The sequence below is a fragment of the Henckelia pumila genome, chromosome 3 (genome assembly GCF_033568475.1).
Source record: "Henckelia pumila isolate YLH828 chromosome 3, ASM3356847v2, whole genome shotgun sequence".
NCBI classification, from domain to species: Eukaryota; Viridiplantae; Streptophyta; class Magnoliopsida; order Lamiales; family Gesneriaceae; genus Henckelia; species Henckelia pumila.
The window spans coordinates 60542121-60562858 of record NC_133122.1 but is presented as its reverse complement, the minus strand read 5'-3'; the positions used below and the strand labels follow the sequence as shown (position 1 = coordinate 60562858).

The window sequence follows — 20738 nt, the reverse complement described above, 5'->3', positions numbered from 1 at the left end:
AAATGGCAGTATTTTTTCATTGGGAGCCACAGCCTCTTTAGGCTTAGCTTAGCTGATTCCTAATTAAACTTTTCTGCTCTCGTCTTTTTCATTGTCAGATTGTAAAGTATCAATTTTTTTTTTTAGAGTGTGTCAAATCTAATTTATAGTTGCAAAGTACCTAGCAACTTCTTTTTAATTTTAGCTTCTCGGATCATTTGTATTTGAAACTTCGGCCAGATTTAAAATCCATCATTTTATTTATTACAAAAATTTCTATTAGACCTACTATTTCATTGTAAAGAAATTTGAAATTTCAAGATAATGAACCATTTAAAATTCCATAATTTTTCTTTTTGAAGAGAAATTCCAGAAATTTTAAGGACACCGAAACATTTGGAAATAATTTAATTAAATCATATATTATAAATTTCAAGTCTCTTAAAATAACAACTCGCACTACAAAAAATTTTTCGTTTTTGCCACGGGAAAAACCGTGGTTAAAACCGTGGCTAAAAAAATTATCCACGGTTTTAGCCACGCTTTTTCAAACCGTGTCTAAATGCGCCGTGGTTAAGATCATCCACGGTTAAAAACCGTGGTTAACTTTTAACCACGGTTTTTTTAAAAACTGTGGCTAAGTTAACCACGGTTTATTACAAATCGTGGTTAACTTTAACCACGTTTTTGTAAAAAACCGTGGTTAAATTTACCCACGTTTTTCATAAAAACCGTGGTTAAGTTTACCACGCATTTTAAAAACCGTGGCTAATTTAGCCACGGTTTTTAAAAAAACGTTGTTAAGCTTAACCACGTTTTTTATAAAACGTGGTTAAGGTTAACCACGTTTTCTATAAAAAAACGTGGTTAATTAGCCACGGTTTTTTAGTAAACCGTGGTTAAATTAGCCACGATTTTTTAAATAAACGTGGTTAAAATAGCCACGGTTTTTAAAAAAACGTGGCTAGTTTAGCCACAGGTTTTTAAATAATCATGGTAACTAGCCACATTTCCTAAAAAAATACGTGATTAAAAAACTAAAGTTTGCAATAGAACAAAATAAGATGAACCGTATACACAATACAACCGCAAAATTAACTAGATGGATAATTTACATAAAAACCAATTTCGTCATACAGATTTAGTTTACAAACCAACTATTCCGAGGCAAATACATTCAAATATCAAACAAACACTGGTAATATAACACATTCGTCGACGACTCACGATATACTACGACGCAAAATACAATGTACACCGATAATATCACAAATCCGTCGACAAACCAACTATTCCGAGGAAAATACATTCAAATATCAAACAAACACTGATAATATAACAAATTCGTCGACGACTCATGAATATACTACGACGCAAAATACGATGTACACCGATAATATCACAAATCCGTCGATGGCTCACGAATATACTACGACACAAATACGATGTTTGAACTTCAACAATCCAAGCGATAGGTACCCAACAGTCAACCTGAGAGATAAAGTACCCAAGAAAAATATTCAATGTTTGACAATTTATGTGAAAATAAGACACGAAATGACTTACCTACTCATGGTTGAGTCTCATCGTCATCGTACTCATCATTGTTTGTAGCAAGGTTTGCGTCCAACTGGAAAGATGAAGTACGTCTTTGTGATGATAATCGATGAATGGAACCCCTCTCCGTTGGTGTCCCTCTGCTTGCTGGTGAGCCCCTAAGTGCTGGTGAACCTCGACTCCCATCTCTGCTCCCTTGCGATGACCTGCGTGTATGTGTTGGGGTTCCACGACCACCATGTGATGCTCCTCGACCCTGAGGGGTATTGCCTCGCACTCCCTGGTTGCTTCGAGGGCCCTCTGGTCTGCCTCATTGGCCCTTTGCGTTGCAGCTCGTGCCTCGTCATGAAAAGCTTCGAAATTTTCTCCTCCGCCAGCAAAGCCTCTTTGACGTGGAGCCATGACCGCTGGATACATCGTATTTGCCAAGGTCGACAAGCCATACATCCTACCATTTTTCCGTCCACCGCAGATGAGCTTAAAATGTTCATTAATGTCGTTGTTTGTAGGCTCGGGATGTATAGTCCCATCCTCCAATGGAGTCATGGCCTCCAACATGTACGCTTCCATTTTTTCCTGTACAAAATAAACAAAATATGTTAGTTATTTAAAATTATATAAGTTCCTACAAAATATTTATTCAATTATAAAGTCATGACGCATACATTAAGATTTTTAGAACGCTCATCCACAAATTTCCCGTCCGACGTCCTATGCATTTGCAAAAATACCTCCCACGCATTCGGCTCGTGCTTGTTCTTCTTACGCTATAACAATACATTATATCGTATGTCATTACAATTCCAGATCAAATAAAATTGCAATGTCTATTGACTATTACATAATAAAACAAAGTTAATTATTTTCTGAAAATATTACCAGATTTGCTCTTGAAGTTTCCATACGTGATACATGTAATAGTAGATTCTCTTTGATTTTCTTCTAATAAGTATATATATTAAAAAACATTAGTTTACAAATGTATTGAAGTAATAATCTGTAGCGAAATGAAATAAAAAAAATACAAAGTATAAGTATCAAAGCATATTTATTACTGCAAAAGAGAAATACCATGTCGACAACATGCATTGCATAAGACTTGGATCCACCAGTATGCTTCGTTTGGCCTGTCCCAGGACCTGCAGGCTCGGAGTGCTTGTTTGCCTTGTATATTTTGGCCGTGTCCAGCCAATCTTGAGAAGCCCACACCGCTGTCCACTTGGACCACGTCTCTTCAGTGATTGTTTCAGGATGTTTCCCCTGCGAACGCCATCGGTGGATAGTCTGACGGTACAGTTCTTTAGTGTTGATGTACCAAACCCTCTTGATATCTAAGTCAATGGCTAATACCCATCTGTACCTCTTCTGATCAATAATTTAAAAAATTATTCAGTAGTTGAATGTGTAAAATATTAACAAGGCATGTTATTGTCAATTACTATGAATATATTCTTACCACGAACTCATCCCAATACCATTGTCGTTGGTCCTCTGTCACGAACTTCCAAGAGTATCCTTCTCGCAAGTTTGTGTGTAGAATAAAGAAGTTATGTACGAAGAGACTTTATGATTTTCTGGGGCAAACCTTAAACGAGAAATATAAAATATAAACATACATTTGATATCAATCATATTTATTATGCACTGATGATTACATGATAAACATTTGAAACTTACTTATCATATTCCAACCATATGAACTCTCGTGGATCTTGGTCACTCTCGTCCTCGGAAAATGGTTTCGCCATGTGTTAATATATAATATCTACAAAGAGGCCAAATATTACTTGTAACAATAAGATATTGGATGGTTCACAAAAACATACTAACTATGAAATACAGTAGTGAAAACAAACGTTGTACCTTTAAAAATATAGTAGTGAAATACAAAAACACATCGAGTGGCACAAATATGAATATTATATAAGTAATATTTCAGAAAATAGCTTTAAAATAGCTTTAAACACCCATCAAAGTAATACAAAAACATATCGAGTGGCACAAATATGAATATTATTAAGTAATATTTCAGAAAATAGCTTTAAAATAGCTTTAAACACCCATCAAAGTAATACAAAAACACATCGAGTGGCACATATATAAAATTTCAGAAAATAGCTTTAAACACCCATCAAAGTCGAACAACCCAACTTAATAAAATCTGGAATTTCAAATTTTCAAATAATTTTTGAAAACTAACCGATACCAGCTTTAATCTGCTTCAATATAGTTCCTACAACCATGAGTAAATCAAATGTGAATCATTGGAATTAAATTTACACGAAATGTCTTAATTTTCGAAACCCTAAGTTTGAAATTATACCTCAAAAGCTTGGAAAAATTTTCCAAACGACATAAAAACCTTCCCATAGAATCGAAAGCTGTCGGAGCCGGCGAAAGGGCGGCGATACGCTGGGCTGCCAAAAACTGGTTCGAACCGGTTTAGAGGAAACCTTGCAAAATGGGTATCACATTACATAGATATATTCCACCAAAATTCCAAAACTATGCTCGTATTTGAAGATTGATCACTAGCCGAAAAATTTCGGCGATTTGAATTAACGGGAAATTTTTGAAGAAGTAAGAAAAAAGAAGATCGGGAATGCACCTGGCCGAGAATCAAAGATGACGATGAGGAATTAACTGAGGCGGATCTTTGGAGGCTGCCAAGTTGCTTTCCGCTGGATTAGGACGGCGAATCCATGGGAGCTGCTAGGTTAAAGGAGGGGAACGACGCGTGAATGGATTGGAAAGGATAGAGAAGGTCGTGGGAATGATAGAGATTAGGGCCATTAGACACGTATATGCATCTCTGTTTGTATTTATGTATTAAAAAATTATTATTAGTATTATTTTTTTGAAACAACAAAATATGTTATTATAATATCCTTATAATATCTATAATAACATATTTAATAATATATGTACTTAAAATTAATAATCGACATAATTATAAGATATTAATAATTTTTTTTTGCACATGAATTATTAATTTATTTTATATCCAACAATAAACATATTTAATAATATATTTATTTTAAATATTCACGTCGTTGAGTGCAAAAACAAACAATAACAACAATTATATTTGTTAAAATATAATTGATAATTCTTGAATTTTATTTAAAATATATATGGAACCGGTGAAGACCCCTCAGTTATATGGACAAACACAAATAAGTCTAATTAAAAAATTGAGTACACCTATTTAAGATTAATCAAAATTAAATAAACTTGTTTAATTATCTTTTATTTTAATAATGATCATTTCATCATTTTATAAATTATTCACGTCGTTCAGTGCAAGAACAAACATTAACAACAAATATATTTTTTAGAATATAATTGATAATTCATGAATTTGATTTAAAAAATATATATCCATTAACAATATTTGTTCTAGTTACATAATTATGAATATGCATTAATTAAATTATTAATTTAATAATAACTTTTGTCACCCCTAATAATTAATTTTGGTGATTTCGAGCATTTTTGTCCAACTTAATTATAATAATAATAACTTTGAGAATAATTATATAAATTAAGTACTCGACAACAATAAATAATAATAATACTAATGGTTAGATGTTAATTAATACGATAATGATTTTTTTTATGAACGACTTATTTATGAAAATAAAAAATAATAATAGTAATGGATAGATAGTAATACCACATAAACATTCACAGATTTATAAATACAACATTACTTAATCATTTTCAACGTCGAAGTTTTCTTCGCTACTTTCTTGTACATCTTCGGTTCCACTGTCTGTGCTTAACGCGTCAATTTCATCGTCGAAGTTAACAGTGGCATCGACAAGGTTTTCTGAATTCAAAAGAAATTGTGTTTCGACTTCATGAACTTGACTTTCATTATTTTGAAACGCACTTGTCGCATCGGTCTGTACATTATTTTCAGTTACAATGTCTGCAACATAAGCCCTCTGTCTCAAACCGCTTACATAAAGCCAAGCAGAAGGGGTCTTACCTGAAGTTGGGTATTGCAAGAACACGACCTGTGAAGCTTGTGTAGCGAAGACGAAGGGTTCGTTTGTGGGAAGATGTCTGGTCCGGTTCACCTCAAAAATTTTGTACTTACGGTGAACGCGCGTACCTAATCTAGGATGTGGATTGTACCAACAACATTTAAATATTACGGTTTGCTTCAACGGGAGACCAGGGTATTCCAACTCGATTATCTCTTCGATGAAGTCGTAATATTCGGTTTGAACACCATCACTTGATGAGCATAAAATATTGTCAATATCACCTCGAACTGAGAGTAATAAATGTTAAATATTAAATTAATTACAATTTAATCTTACTCTTATGTAAGATTTGAACCAACCGAAGTAGTTAGCCTGTATGTTGGAGTCTAAATCTTGATTACTTATCTCAGGAATCTCGGCACGTATTTGGTTCTCGTAAATGCTGTGCAGATATGAAAAGGTTGTTAGAATGAAATACTATGAATATGTATACATATCGGTAATATTGAAAATGCAAACATAACATTGCATACCTCACGTAGGACTTCAGTTCAACACAGTTCAACAAAACATATGTTGCCACAACATGATATTCCTCGTTTGACAGCAATCTAGGTCTTTTACTACCGATATGTCTACCACGTACCATAAATATTGCAAAAAGCTCTGACCCAATCTCGTTCACTATGTTTTGTTGTTGGCATCTAGTCTTTCGCTGTCTTGTTTGTATCGAGTCACCAAAGTAATGCTCGCAAAAAATGGAAGCCTCACTGACCAAATAAGCATTGCATATGGATCCCTCCACGCATGCTTTATTACGAACCGTGCTCTTCAACCTTCGTAAAAATCTTTCGAAAGGATACATCCACCTAAATTGTACTGGACCAGCAATGCGAGCTTCGTGGGGCAGATGGACGCAAAGGTGTTCCATACAATCGAAGAAACTTGGTGGAAATATCTTCTCCAACTTACAAAGAATTATCGGTATCTGCTCATGCAAGCGCATCATGTCACTCTGTTTAATATTACGAGCAGTTAGGTCTGCGAAAAATAGACTTAACTCGGTCAATGCCTCCCAAACCTCTCTGGGTAATAACTCCTTGAATGCAACGGGTATTAGTCGTTGCATGAATACGTGGCAATCATGACTCTTCATACCAAACATCCGCAATTTGTTCATGTTAACGCACCTAGACATGTTCGAGGCATAACCGTCCGAGAAACGGACATCCTTAAGCCATCTGCAAAGAACCTCCCTCGCACTACGCTCCAAAGTGTAACTAGCCTTGGGATGTCTACCTGTAGACACGTCTGGATGTAACTCAGTTCTGATACGCATTTCAACCAGATCTGCCCTTGATTTTGCATTGTCTTTCGTACGTCCGGGGACATTCATGATTGTGTTGAAAACATTGTCAAAAACATTCTTCTCGATGTGCATCACATCCAAATTATGTCTGATCAGATTAGTACGCCAATACGGTAACTCCCATAAAATACTGCGTCTTCTCCAACCACATCTTGCCAAATGACATATCTCTCTGTTTCGAATCTCTGAGTCGACATCGTATGAAGGTATAAAACCATAAGCATCTATATCATTTAGCAGCTCGGTTCCTGTTCTGATGGCGGGAGCAGGATGCAAAACAATTCTTCCTCGTACAAACATGTTTTTCTTGCGCCGTAGTCGATGATCATCGGGCAAAAACTTCCTGTGGTTGTCGAACCATGATGTCTTACCACTGTGCGCTAGTGTGAACGCTTCCGAATCAGACATGCAATAAGGGCATGCTTGTTTTCCAGCTGTGCTCCAACCGGAAAGCATCGCATACGCTGGGAAATCACTTATGGTCCACATCAATGCTGCTCTCATCGTGAAGTTAGTCTGCGAGTGTATGTCGTATGTGGCAGCACCATCGTACCAAAGTTCTTGAAGCTCGGCAATCAATGGTTGCAAGAAAACATCGAGCTTATCCTTCGGGTTACTCGGTCCAGGTGCGATCACAGAGAGGAACATGACCTCATCTTTCATACACATCCAAGGTGGCAAATTGTACGGGGTTAAAATGACGGGCCATGATGAGTATTGTTGTCCCGTTTGGCCAAATGGTTGGAACCCATCTGTTGAAAGTCCTAACCTGACATTTCGGATTTCTGCAGCGAACCACGGGTGTGTTTCATCAAAATGACGCCATGCCGGAGAATCAGATGGGTGTGTCATTGTCTCCATGTCAAAATGGTGGTCGTGATGCCATCGCATATGAGAAGCAGTCGCGGTGGATGCATATAACCGCTGGAGACGAGGAGTGATGGGAAAATAATACATCCTCTTATACGGCGTTTGTTTCTTATTATTTTGGATTCCACGCCGACGAGACAGTTTGTAACGAGGAAGACCTAGATCTTTGATAAGCTTCTTTGTCGAATAAATGTCAGGCATGTGGTTATCAGCTGGACATAACTCTGACATTAACTGGACCATGTCGTTGAAGTTTCTTTCTGACATGTTGTGCTCATGTTTCATCTTCAATAACCTCGCAATGACAGACAACAAAGAGTGACCGTGTGGATTTCCATCCCAGATTTCTTTCTCTGCAGATTTTATGAGCTCGTATAATCCTTTGATGTAATTGTTGGGGCTTTCTACGTGATCGATATTGGGGTCTACATATTGCGACGGACCTTCTTCCTGATAATCTCCAGGTATTTCGTGACCAAGATTTTGATTTGTAAGGAAATACTCTTGATCATGACTATGAAAACTGTGATCTGCATGTATGTTTTCGGATTCCCAACGCCTGTTCTGAGACCGTGAAGACGACGGCACATCTGGATTGGTATTTGGAAAATTTGGACGAATATACTCTTCTCCGTGAAGATGCCAATTGTAATAGTTCGGTACAAAACCAGATCGACCTAAGTGCTCCTTCACTGTGTTTTCATCTAAGAATACTTTGTTCTGACACTTTTTGTGATTACAAGGACAACGTACTTTACCCGCTGATAAACATTCAACATGACTAAGAGCAAAGATCATGAAATCCTCTACACCATTAATATACTCGTCAGAAATATAGCCATTTTGCAATCTACGATACATTCATCCTCTATCAGTGTGATTCATATTTTCCTACAGTAAACAGAAGCAAAAATACGTAAGCTAAATCAAGGCTTTTTTTGTAGTGTCGGGAGTATTGCCAAAAAAACAAACACTGTATATTTCAACCCATAAATTAAAGAAATATTTCTGCATTTCGTGAGCAGTTCTCATACAAAAATTGCAATTTCACTTTATTTAAAGCACAAGTTTTTAATTTAATTAGATAGATTTAAAAGTTTTTAAGACATAAATGAGTTCGAGGTAAAAAGATGACAAAAGTGCCACAACAATAATTTGCATAATAATATTTATCAGGGTTTTGTCTATGTTACCCAAATAGGGATCCAGTACATGGGCACTGCCCATATGCTAGCATAGACAAAGCCATTTATCTGAGAGTATAAAGATGCTTAAATATCTGCATTTGGACGTTGGACCAAACAATGAGTCTAATGGTCGTATTCTTTTGTTTGACCAAAATTGAAAATTTTCAAATTCAAAATTCAAAAGGGAAGTACATTACTTTGAAGTACTTGGCTAAAATTATTTGTTTCGTCATGAATCTTCTGAAAACTACCACACTTTCTTGATCAGCTAGCTGATATTGAGGCATATACATATGTAAAACGTAGAAAATGAACAAAAGTATACCCAAGGGCGGATTTACTGTAGGCCCGAGTCCCCCCAAAAATTTTAAAAAAATTACTACTATATATGATATATATTTTGTATTTAATATATATATTATTTGGTCCCCTCAAAAATAAGATATATATGTACAGGTTGATGGCTAAAAATCTTCTCTCCATCTTTTTCTTCTCTTCTCTTTTCTTTTCTTTTTCAAAATTGGGCCTTTACAAAAGGCCAATTTGAAGATATGAAATTAAAAAAAATATATAAAATAAAACTTGATATTAAAATTTAAAAAATAGCAATCATTATCGGCTTTGGCCAAAAAACCGGAGGAGAAGAAAATTGGGGGAGAACTTGCTCGTCTTTTCTTTGTTCTAATTTTATATCACAAAATTGGAGCTTATAAGGTAAGAATAGTTAATCAATAATCAAGTTTCATGATTAAATTTATTGAAATTTGGTTGGATTGTTTTAGGTTTTTTTTCCTTTTAATTCATGTATATTTTGTTCTTTTTTTAGCTTTCACATGTGAGTGCTATCATAGAAATTTATGTCATTTTTTAGGGTTGATTTTCATATAAAGATGTGGAGGATAATATTATATTTTGTTGGAGTTATGTTATAAAAACAAAAATAAACGTTGCATGACTTTAATTAACTCTAACTTAGGATAATTAATTAAAATTTAAACACACAATTAGAAAAACTAAAGGATTTCGACTGGCAAGTGATGTTCTAAAAATAATTTAATAATTTTACATGCCTACAAGTTTCTTGGTTAATGGAGGTTGGCTATATAATGATATTACTCACTGTTAAGTCAAGTAAAAAGTGAAGTGATGCATAGTTAGGAGGTTAACTAGATTTATGAATGAAATATGACTAGTGTTTTTTTAATATTTTCTCAAAATTGATGCTTTTTTGGTTCGGTGTTTGTTTTACCTGTGAGTTTTATATAATCGCTCTAGTTCATGATTGATTTCTAGTTTCCCGAATTTATCCTTTTGGAAGGAGCGATAAATTGGTGATAAATAATGTTTTGTTTAATTTACTTTGTTCTTTTTTTAGGTGGCGCGGGGAACGAATTCACCGCCGTATGGCTGACCGGCGATTACTAGCGATTCCGGCTTCATGCAGGCTGCAAAAATATCTAATTCTGGATCCGCCCTTGAGTATACCATTGTATTCCAAGACTTCTGTACTAGCACGAACATGGCCATGGATCAGGACATTCAAGAGAATATCCATTATTATTATTATTATTATTATTATTATTATTATTATTATTAATTAAATATCGATTTAATTATTTCATCTAATATTTAAAATTTTCAAATTATATATTGCAACTAAAAACAATGAAATAAACAATTGCATTGAAAGAAGAGGAAAAAACTAAAAATGAACTCAATGAACTCTTTGATCTATGAGTCGTGGATGAATTAGTGCATTAATACAAATAAAATTTGAATAATCAAACTAAAGAAACAGATATAATTTATTTTTGTTTCATAACAAATCTAACAAAAAATTACATATTATAATTTAAATACTCATCGATTCAAGGAATAATTACAATCAAATGGAGTAAAAATCAGACAAAGAGCCACAAATAAGAAAATTATGAAATTTTAAATTCTCACAGATCAAAAATCAAATCAATTATTAAAATAAAAACACCTAGCACAATACACAAATATACAAGAAAATCATATCATATTCAATAAAAATACGACAAATAGTTGATCCAACTTAAATAACCTAGCTAACTCACATGCATAGAGCAATTTAACGAAGAAAAAAAAAATTTTAAACAAGAAGAAATAGGGTTCTTTTAAGCAAAAAAACAAAATTTTAAGCGTTTCAAATTTTTTACAAAATAATTAAGAGACTATCTAAATTTTAATAGAAAAACAACAACAGCAATAATAATTTAAAAAAATTGAGGTTCTTTGTAAGGGAACGGGGGTTGCACATAAACTGTTTGAGGTGTTGTCACAAGGTGTTGACAACACCTTCAATAACACCTTGAGTAATTTGCAGCGGAATATAATTAAAGCGTAAATAAAATAAACAAGCAACCAAATAAATAGACTCAAATAAATAAGCAAGAGTATAAAATACTCTTGCAGGGCCTCAGGGCAAAACTTCACTAAAAATAATTCAAAGAGTTTTACAGACCCTAAAACTAGTGATTATTGTAAAATTCAATTTCTCAAAACAATTGAGAAAATAAACCATAAAAATAACTACTAAAAATTCTATTCAAGATAGAATAAATAAAATAGAGTAAGGAGTTAAAAATCTTGATGCCAAAAACTTGTATAGTCGAAACACTCTTCAATCAATGATCTTCAAGTGTTCTTCAAGCATCAATCAAGTAACCTTAACCGATTTGAGCTTTCAAAGATCTTCAATCCTTCTGTCAATGTACGTGTATGAAGATCTTTGGAAATCTCACGGTCTCTCTCTATCTATCTCTTTTTCTTGTGAACACCTATCTCAAATAAATAGACCAAGAATCCTTTTTCAATATGTTTCCTTGTAGGCGTATGATTTCTTTTATTTAATCATATCAAATCTACACAAATAAAGAAAGATAAATATTAGATAAATATACTAATCAGATTATCAATATCGCAAATAGAGATTACTTCATGTCCAGGAAAGGCAAAAGATATTTAATAAAATCTTTTTCAAAATAGGATGATTTTAAGGAATAAAATATTCCTTTCAATCTCCCCCTTTTTGCCTTTCTGGACAAAACATATTTAACTCATAAACATATCAACTAAAACTCTCCCTTAATCAAAACTCCCCCTTAATAGATTCTCCCCCTAAGTATATCCAGAGGTGTTGTCGCGAGATGTTGGCAACATCTAGCTATGATACCTTAAATCAAAAACCGTAAGAGCAAGGAGAACCACAATCAAGAAATCATATCAGAGTTAACACCACATAAAAGACAGTTTTGATTAGGATCAGAGAACAAAAACAATACTAAACAAGTAAACAAAAAAAAAATTTAAACTAGCAAAATCAACAAAAACTAAAAACAAAGATTAAAATTGATTGCTCTCAGATTCGGCTTCTTCTGCTTCACTTTCTTCTCCCCCTTTTTGTTCAGAAGGGCCAGCTCCGCTTAGTAGTGATTCATAGTGAGCCTTTAACCCTTCATAATAGGCTAGGTCAGCCTTTGCTTGAGGAATCTTCTGCTCAACATGCACCAATTGAGCTTGTATGAATGCAGGATCAACATCATGAGCAGTAGAGGGGGGGGGGGGGGGTGTACAAAAACAGCAGTGACAGAGGAGGTGTTGGCAGCACCTGCCACAACACCTGCGGCATCAACAGACTCAGACCAAGGAAGGTCTATCTTCCGATTTCTTTTGAGCAAAGCAGGTGCAATCTTTAGCAACTCTCCTGGAGCAATAAGTACTTCATCGTCATCCTTCTCGATCTCTTGAGATAGCAGCATAGAATAGATGAGTGATGGATAAGACAACTTCAATGTAGGTTGAGCACCATCTGCAAAAGCCATGACTGTGTCAAACACGAGTCGGCCGTAGTTGAATACAATTCCAGTACCAATAACATACAAGACAGGGGCTTGATGCTTGGTAACCACACTGGAATTTCCGGATGGAGTCCAAGTCTTCACAACATTTTTATTGAGGACAGAGTTAAAAGAAGTGAGCTTGGATGCTGGCAATTTCTTAGGATGAGCTGGGTAAACAGTGACATGTCCACCAGTGATGACAGATGTCATCTCATCCATGGTAGGAAGAGCAGCATCATCAGAGGCAGGAGTTTGAAGAAATCCATTTATAATGGCAGGGCTGAAGGAGAAGATTTGCCCACGCACATAAACTTTCCCATACTTCATGTATCTAGGATCCTTCACAGCTTCAGTGAGATTGCAGTAGAACTCACGCACCAGTTCTCTGAAATAAGGACCAGCAGTAGTAACAGTACACAGTATGTTCCTTACCTCGAAAAATCTCACCATGTTCTGAGCTCCATAGCTCTCAACATCAATGTTATGCTCCTCCAAAAACTCTCGATTAGCATAATTCTCCCAGCAGTCAGCAATATCCTTGGAGTAAAAAGCAGATGAATAGGACGAGTTTACCTGGTATTCTTCGCCTAAGGTGTTGTCTAGGGTGTCGGCAACACCTTCCTCAGCATCTTACTCTTCTTGTTCAGAGTCATCAGAATTGGACTCTTCTTCCAACTCCTTCTCAGCATCTGAATCTTCACTCGAATCAGAGCTGGAACTATCAGAAGGTTGAGGGAGGTTGTCAGCAAATTCTGCGAGCATCTCCTCATCTGGTTCATCTTCAGATTCTGGGACAGGAGCAGTACCAGTGGATGTAGGTTTCTTGCCTTTAGACTTCTTCATTTTAGCCATGAACTGGGCTATTGACATTTCTTATTCATCGGACAGAACAGGAGGAACAGTAGATGCCTCCTCAACAATAGGTACAGATGCAGGTGCATCTGTCTCAACAGCAGTAGCAGCAACAAGTGGAGTTCCTGATTCAGAGGACTCAGTCTCAGAGGAATCACTTGATGATTTGCTTTCAGCGGCAAAAGGAACCGGAATAGCTTCTCCAGACGGTTCCTGGGTACTTGAATTTTCCCTTTTTCGGCGTACAAGCTTGAAGTCTTCATCAGAGCTCTCATCCCCAGAAGTGAATTCAGTGTCCACCAGAGATGGTCTTGATGGTTGTCCTTTTCCACGGAATCGTTTGGAGGCAGTGTAATCTGGGTTGTATCCAGCTTGTCTCTTGGATCGGCGAGTTAAGGGTTTCGTGGGAAACACCTTATTCACCACGCTAATGTCTGGTAAATTCTCTACATCGATGGCATTGCCAGCTCTCCTGGAGCGATGGAGTCCAGAGGCACAGGTTCCTCGGCAACAGGAATGATTGCTTGCTCAACCACAGGGTGTGGTGATGTAGGTGCTGTGACACCTTCCGCAGCATCTTCCGTATATCCCATCTCAGAACGAATATCGTGTGAATCAAAACTTTTTCCTGCCATTAGAATGTGAAAGAGTGAACAGAGAAGAAATTTTAGGCAATGGAAAAACAGGGAGTACAGAGGATACAATGGTGCGAAACAAAGCCAGGAGATAATATCTTTCCTTAAACAGATAAGCACACAAACATATAAGGCACCAAATCTTTTCCTATTCTAACTCGGATTATGAGTAGGCCCCAACGGTAACAAAATCTCCAACGGTAACTATGAGGAGAACGGTAACAAATCCGATTTAATTTGGCAATAAATCTCTTCGATTTTCTCCGATAATTTCGGCCCATATATTTCGCCAAATATTTCAAAATTTAACTCCTTATCAGAATATAACACCACTGAAACAAAATTCAATCACATTCAAATTCAAAAAATTCAGAGGATAGGGCAAAAATCACAAATTTTGTTCGATCAGAATTTTTTAACCTTTTGGCTTAGTATATTCACAAATATGCATGCCCTAATTATGTATAAAAACAGAGTGTGACATAAAAATAAAATGCAATTTTATACACAAATAAATGTTGACAAGTGAGGTGTTATCCACGATATTGGCAACATCTCCCAGCAACACTTCAGGATTCAGAAAAAGTATTATATCCAATTCATTATTTTTGCAGAAGTGGTAGCCTGCACACTAAAGGAAAGATCTTCAAATGGACCCCTTTAGGTAGCTTTTTCCATTTGCTTCTGATTATCAATCAAATTTGATGATTGATTCAATTCAAGCTTTATCATTTTTTTTTATTCTGAATTTACAAAGTCCCTTTTCACTTGGGACAAGATCATGGAATACACGAATGTCCCTCCACTACTTCGTGACTTAGTCAGAACTCTTCTTCAATTTATCCGAATTAAACTGTAAAATATTTTGCAAAGAATCCTGAGTGAAAGCTAGTCAATGGTTACAAATTATCAACCACATCACAAAACAGAATGAATGCATGAATGCAGTATGCCTAACATCCTAAAAATGCACATGCATGAAAAGGTGTTGTCACAGGGTGTTGGCAACAGTCCTGACAACATCTCGGTTCTGTCTATAATGCACACATACTGAGAGACTTTTTAGACTGGAAAATCTCTCGAAATCCAAAGCTTTTGTGAATATATCAGCTAATTGGTAATTCGTTCCAACAAACTCAATTAAGATCATGCTTTTCTCGACCAAATCTCGAATGAAGTGATGTCTAATGTCAATGTGTTTGGTTCGAGAGTGTTGTACTGGATTTTTGGATATATCAATGGCACTAGAATTATCACAGTACACAATAGGAGTATCACTCTTAACACCATAATCATTTAGCATTTGATTCATCCAAAGGAGTTGTGAGCAACAACTACCAACAGCAACATACTCAGACTCGGTAGTAGACAGTGAGACACAATTTTGTTTCTTACTATACCAAGATACTAAGTTATTCCCCAAGTAGAAACATCCTCCCGAAGTGCTCTTCCTCTCATCTAAATCCCCAGCTCAATCAACATCAATAAACCCTACCAAATTAGAATTGGTTTTTTAGTGTACCACAAACCCAAATTCAAAGTTCCAGCCACATATTTCAGTATACGTTTTACGGCCTTCAAGTGAGTAATTTTTGGGTTAGACTGGTATCTAGCACATAGACAAATACTATACATGATATCAGGTCTAGTAGCACTTAAATATAAAAGACTACCAATCATGCTTCTGTAGAGGGTGTTGTCAACACCTTTGACAACATCCTCCCTAGACAGTTTTTCATTAGACCCCATAGGTGTGCGCATGTGTTTAGTGTTGTCATTCAGAAACTTATTTACAAGATTTTTAGCATACTTGCTTTGACACAAAAATATATCATCATGAATTTGTTTCACTTGCAAGCCCAAGAAATATGTTAACTCACCAACCATGCTCATCTCAAATGTAGACGACATGCACTTCACAAAATCATCAACAAGTTTATCATTTGAAGCACAAAAAATTATATCATCCACATAAATTTGGCAAATTAATATATTATGTTGAGACTTTTGCACAAACAAAGTCTTATCAACTTCACCTCTTTTGAAGCCAATATTGAGCAAGTACTCAGTAAGTCTCACATACCATGCACGTGGTGCTTGCTTCAATCCATACAATGCCTTTTTTAACTTATACACATAATCAATATGATTTGGATCCTCAAAACCCTTAGGTTGTTTCACAAAGACTTTTTCATTTAGGATCCCATTCAAAAAGGCACTTTTTACATCCATTTGATAAAACTTCATTCCCATGTTACATGAAATAGCAAGCAAAAGTCGGACTGACTCAATGCGGGCTACAGGAGCAAAGGTTTCATCAAAATCCACCCCTTCAACATGTGTATACCCTTGAGCTACCAACCTAGCTTTATTCATAATGATGTTTCCCGACTCATCAGTTTTATTTTTGAAAATCCACTTAGTTCCTATGACATTACCATGAGCAGGACACGGCACTAAGTACCAAACATCATTCCTAACAAATTGTTCTAATTCTTCATGCATAGCATTGACCAAAAATTCATCTTTTAAAGCTTCTTCTACCTTTTTGGGTTCAATGTTTGACACGAAACAAGAGAATCTTACCTGAGAATATGTAGAACTCATGCACAACAAACCTGCCATCTTTCGATAATCCACTTTTTCTTTCCTTCGAGTTTGCAAGTCTCCATGCAAATCTCCAATGACCTGTGAGGTTGGGTGATTCTTTTGAATTCTGCTTGGAACGTTCTTTCCAGCTTCATTTACCTCACTGTTCTCATCAATATTCTCATTAGTAGACTTTTCAACTTTTGATTCTAGATTTCCTATAGGAGGTGTTGTCAGAGGTGTTGGTGAAACGACCCTAACTCTATAATAAATAAATATGCGGAAATTTTTTTTTTTTTTTATACTACTAAATAAAATATGTACATATATGCCCATACATATATGCACAGAATAAAATCTTAAAATAAATTCATGACTAAATAAATAAACAATTTAAATACTTAAATAAAATGCATTCTTTTAAATAACTATCTGAGTCAAAACAATAATTAAAAATATACTGCATAAATAAAATAATTAAAATGTGTGCATGCACTAAAAATATTTAATAAAATATTCCAATAAACCTCAACCACTAAAAATATTAAAATGTATCATGACAACATGCATGGTGACTCAGAAGCTGTCACGGTCACGGGGCTACTGCAGCGCTGCTCATACGTCCTCACCACCGGTAGGAGTAACCTTCTCCTCTACGTACTCACCTGTACCATATCAGTGTAGTGAGCCTAGAGGCCCAACATGCATACTAACAAGGGTTTAAAATAATTTAAATCAATTTAATACTAATACATACATATACATGAATGAGCATGCTTAAAATTTCATAACATAACTTACATAAATAACATAATACATAACATACATAATATCATACATACTGAGTTGTTGAGAACTTATTTTCTTAACATCGAATGGTCCTATCCGTAAGTGTGACCCATAGTGCGACTGATCAGTCTAAGAAACCATCGTACGAGGCTGGTGGCGAACCACCCATACATAAATGGCAGAAAACTGCCCATACATAAATGGCAGAAACTGCCCATACATAAATGGCCACACTACTTCAATTTCCACCTAAAATATTTTATTTGCTCAACCATAGAAATTCAATCATAGCATAAAAATTGATTTCATGAATGCATGTACTTAAATAAATTGTGTGTCCTTCATATATATTTAATTTAATTTTCTTACTAATATATAATTATTAAAATAACTTAAATGCATAAAAATAATTAAATATATAATCAGGACACATGCAATTTTCTCATGGATGGTCCTGGACTGCTGGCCCTACACTCAAGCCCATTAACTTAACTTAAGACTTGGCCCATTAAGACTAAATTAGGCCCAAAAATAAATAAAATAACCCAAAATAATTTAATGTAACCCAAATAAATTAAATGGTACTAATTAAATTTTTGGGAATTTAATTAGTCCATTTAACTCCTAATTAACTTAAAAACTTAAAAATAAAAATACCCGAGCCCAATTAAAATAACCCGGACCTGGACCCACTTAACTTAACCCATATTATTTTAGACCCGACCCGGACCCAAGACCCGACCCGGACCACCCTCAAACCCTAGAACCCGAAACCCTAGCCTACCTACCCCTCTCGGCCGCCGAGGCTTGGGCAGCAGGCCTTCAACGCCTGCTGCCGCCCTGCTCCGGCCACGACCGGCCGGAGCTCCGCCGGCAGGACCTCCCCAGGGTCCTGCCGGTTCGAACTCCACCAAGCCCCCGACCCCATGCACGTCCAACCACTGAACCGAAGCCCTGCAACCCAAAACCCTAAACTGCTTCTCGGCTGTGCCCCTGCACCTTTCTAGCTCAAAACCATTCGGCCGAGCCCTTACCAGCCCAAAGCCCTGCCATGGCTCGATCCTTAGGCACCCTAGGACCTTACCTGACCGAACCCTCAGCCCCGAACCAAGCATGGAGAGGAAAAACGTGAGTATGCATAGAGAATCGAAGAACAATGCACAAACAACAACATTACATCGATTTTTCTAAAAAAAATTACTTAAAAGATTTAGAAGTCTACCTTAACTTACATGATATATATACTGATATAGCGTAAAAAAAATGAGAAAAAGATCATGCCTTTCACCGTAGATATGGATTTAACACGTGCGTAGGACGTTTCCGGGACGACGGGCGAACACACCTTCGAAGCTTTTAAAAATTTGAGCTATGGAACCTCCTAGGCTTGAGGAAAACGATGAAGATGGAGAATGGAGGGGAGGGAGTGGCGGCTAGGTTGAGTGATCGGTTTGGTGAGGGATGGGTTTGGGTACATTAGGTTTTGTTTTAATTAAAATAGGTTTTAGGATAATTAAAAGGTTTAAATATAAAAAATATAAATTTTAAAACTCTAACTTTAAAGTTAAAATCTGATAATTTAAATTAAACATATGAAAATCCCGAAATTATAAATTAAGGGAATTTTAAAAATACTAAAAAGTCAATATTTTGGCTAATTTTGGATAAAAATGGACTCCTAAAATTAAATAAAAATTAAATACTTAAAATTTTGAGATAATAAAACTCAAAATACTATTTTAGGGCTCTAAAAAGGCTCATAAAATAATTTGGATGGAAAGTTGTCATCTCGTCCGTCCACGGTCCCGTCTACGCGATCCAATAATTAAAATACTAAAAATCATAAAAATCACTAATTATGGGTTAAATGGCTTAAAAATAAATTAAATCATGCATAAATAATTCACATAATATTTTAACCCATAAATCATAAATTTAAATAATTAAATATCCTAATTATGCAGGCGGATTTATGTAATTAAAAATACCGGGTGTTACAATTCTCCCCCCCTTAAATTGAATTTCGTCCTCGAAATTAAAGTACTTACCCGAACAACTCCGGGTAGCGAGTCCTCATATCCTCCTCGGTCTCCCAAGTAGCTTCCTCCTCCGAGTGATTCAGCCACTGGACTCTGACCATCGGTATGACCCGCGTCCTAAGCCTCCGCTCCTCTCTAGCCAAGATCCGCACTGGTCTCTCCTCGTACACAAGATCTGGTGGCAACTGTAAGGGCTCGAAATCCAACACATGCGACGGGTTGGAGACATATCTCCGAAGCATGGATACATGGAAAACGTTGTGCACTGCCGCTAGCCCTGGAGGTAGAGCTAAACGATAGGCCAACGTGCCAACTCTCTCCAAGATCTCGAATGGCCCTATATATCTCGGATTAAGCTTGCCTCTCCGTCCAAAACGCGCTACTCCCTTCATAGGTGACACCTTCAGAAATACGTGATCACCGACTGCGAACTCCAAATCGTGTCGTCTGGCATCTGCATAACTCTTCTGCCGACTCTGCGCAGTCCTCATCCTATCTCGAATCTGCGTCACGATGTCAGCTGTCTGCTGCACAATCTCTGGACCCAACAAAATCCTCTCACCAACCTCATCCCAATGCACTGGAGATCTGCATCTCCTCCCATAAAGTGCCGCATAAGGAGCCATACCTATAGACGACTGAAAACTGTTGTTATAGGTAAACTCCACTAATGGCAGTCTAGTCTCCCAAGATCCTCGAAAATCGATGACACAAGCTCTCAAAAGATCCTCGAGGACCTGGATCACTCTCTCGGACTGCCCATCTGTCTGGGGATGAAATGCTGTACTGAACAAAAGTCTAGTCCCCAAAGCTGTGTGCAGACTCTTCCAAAACGCTGAGGTGAACCTCGGATCTCTGTCTGACACGATAGACACTGGTATGCCATGCAGTCTAACAATCTCTCTGACGTAAAGCTCTGCATACTGTGTCAAAGTGTAAGTAGTTCTTACCGGCAAGAAATGAGCTGACTTGGTGAGTCTATCCACAATCACCCAAATCGCTGTACACCCT

The 20738-nt window shown here is 36.4% G+C and overlaps 2 protein-coding genes and 1 long non-coding RNA gene across 3 annotated transcripts; all 3 read right to left on the bottom strand.

Annotated features, from left to right (window-relative positions):
- Positions 1–1053: 1053 nt before the first annotated feature.
- LOC140891648 (uncharacterized) lies at positions 1054–3049 on the bottom strand. Its single transcript, XM_073300247.1, has 5 exons — positions 2993–3049; positions 2608–2901; positions 2202–2303; positions 1546–2112; positions 1054–1470 (listed from the first exon to the last, which is right to left on the bottom strand). The coding sequence occupies exons 2-4, from the start codon at positions 2623–2625 to the stop codon at positions 1546–1548; spliced, it is 687 nt and encodes a 228-aa protein (XP_073156348.1). The 5' UTR covers positions 2626–2901; positions 2993–3049; the 3' UTR covers positions 1054–1470.
- Positions 3050–3054: 5 nt separating this feature from the next.
- On the bottom strand, positions 3055–4309 carry LOC140891649 (uncharacterized). Its single transcript, XR_012152587.1, has 5 exons — positions 4145–4309; positions 3860–3989; positions 3737–3769; positions 3214–3301; positions 3055–3121 (listed from the first exon to the last, which is right to left on the bottom strand). It is a non-coding gene; the product is annotated as an uncharacterized lncRNA (long non-coding RNA).
- Positions 4310–5249: 940 nt separating this feature from the next.
- LOC140888829 (uncharacterized) lies at positions 5250–8631 on the bottom strand. Its single transcript, XM_073296533.1, has 3 exons — positions 6065–8631; positions 5891–5973; positions 5250–5818 (listed from the first exon to the last, which is right to left on the bottom strand). The coding sequence occupies exons 1-3, from the start codon at positions 8629–8631 to the stop codon at positions 5250–5252; spliced, it is 3219 nt and encodes a 1072-aa protein (XP_073152634.1).
- Between the last annotated feature and the right edge of the window lie 12107 nt (positions 8632–20738).

Bases quoted from the DNA above. Each gene is read 5' to 3' on its own strand.
- LOC140891648 (XM_073300247.1), bottom strand. The intron at 2,113-2,201 runs GTATGCGTCATG...TATTTTGTACAG, and splicing joins AGCGTTCTAAAAATCTTAAT to GAAAAAATGGAAGCGTACAT.
- LOC140888829 (XM_073296533.1), bottom strand. From the start codon at position 8,631: ATGTATCGTAGATTGCAAAATGGCTATATTTCTGACGAGTATATTAAT. The intron at 5,974-6,064 runs GTATGCAATGTT...ATATCTGCACAG, and splicing joins GAACTGAAGTCCTACGTGAG to CATTTACGAGAACCAAATAC. The intron at 5,819-5,890 runs GTTGGTTCAAAT...TATTACTCTCAG, and splicing joins CATACAGGCTAACTACTTCG to TTCGAGGTGATATTGACAAT.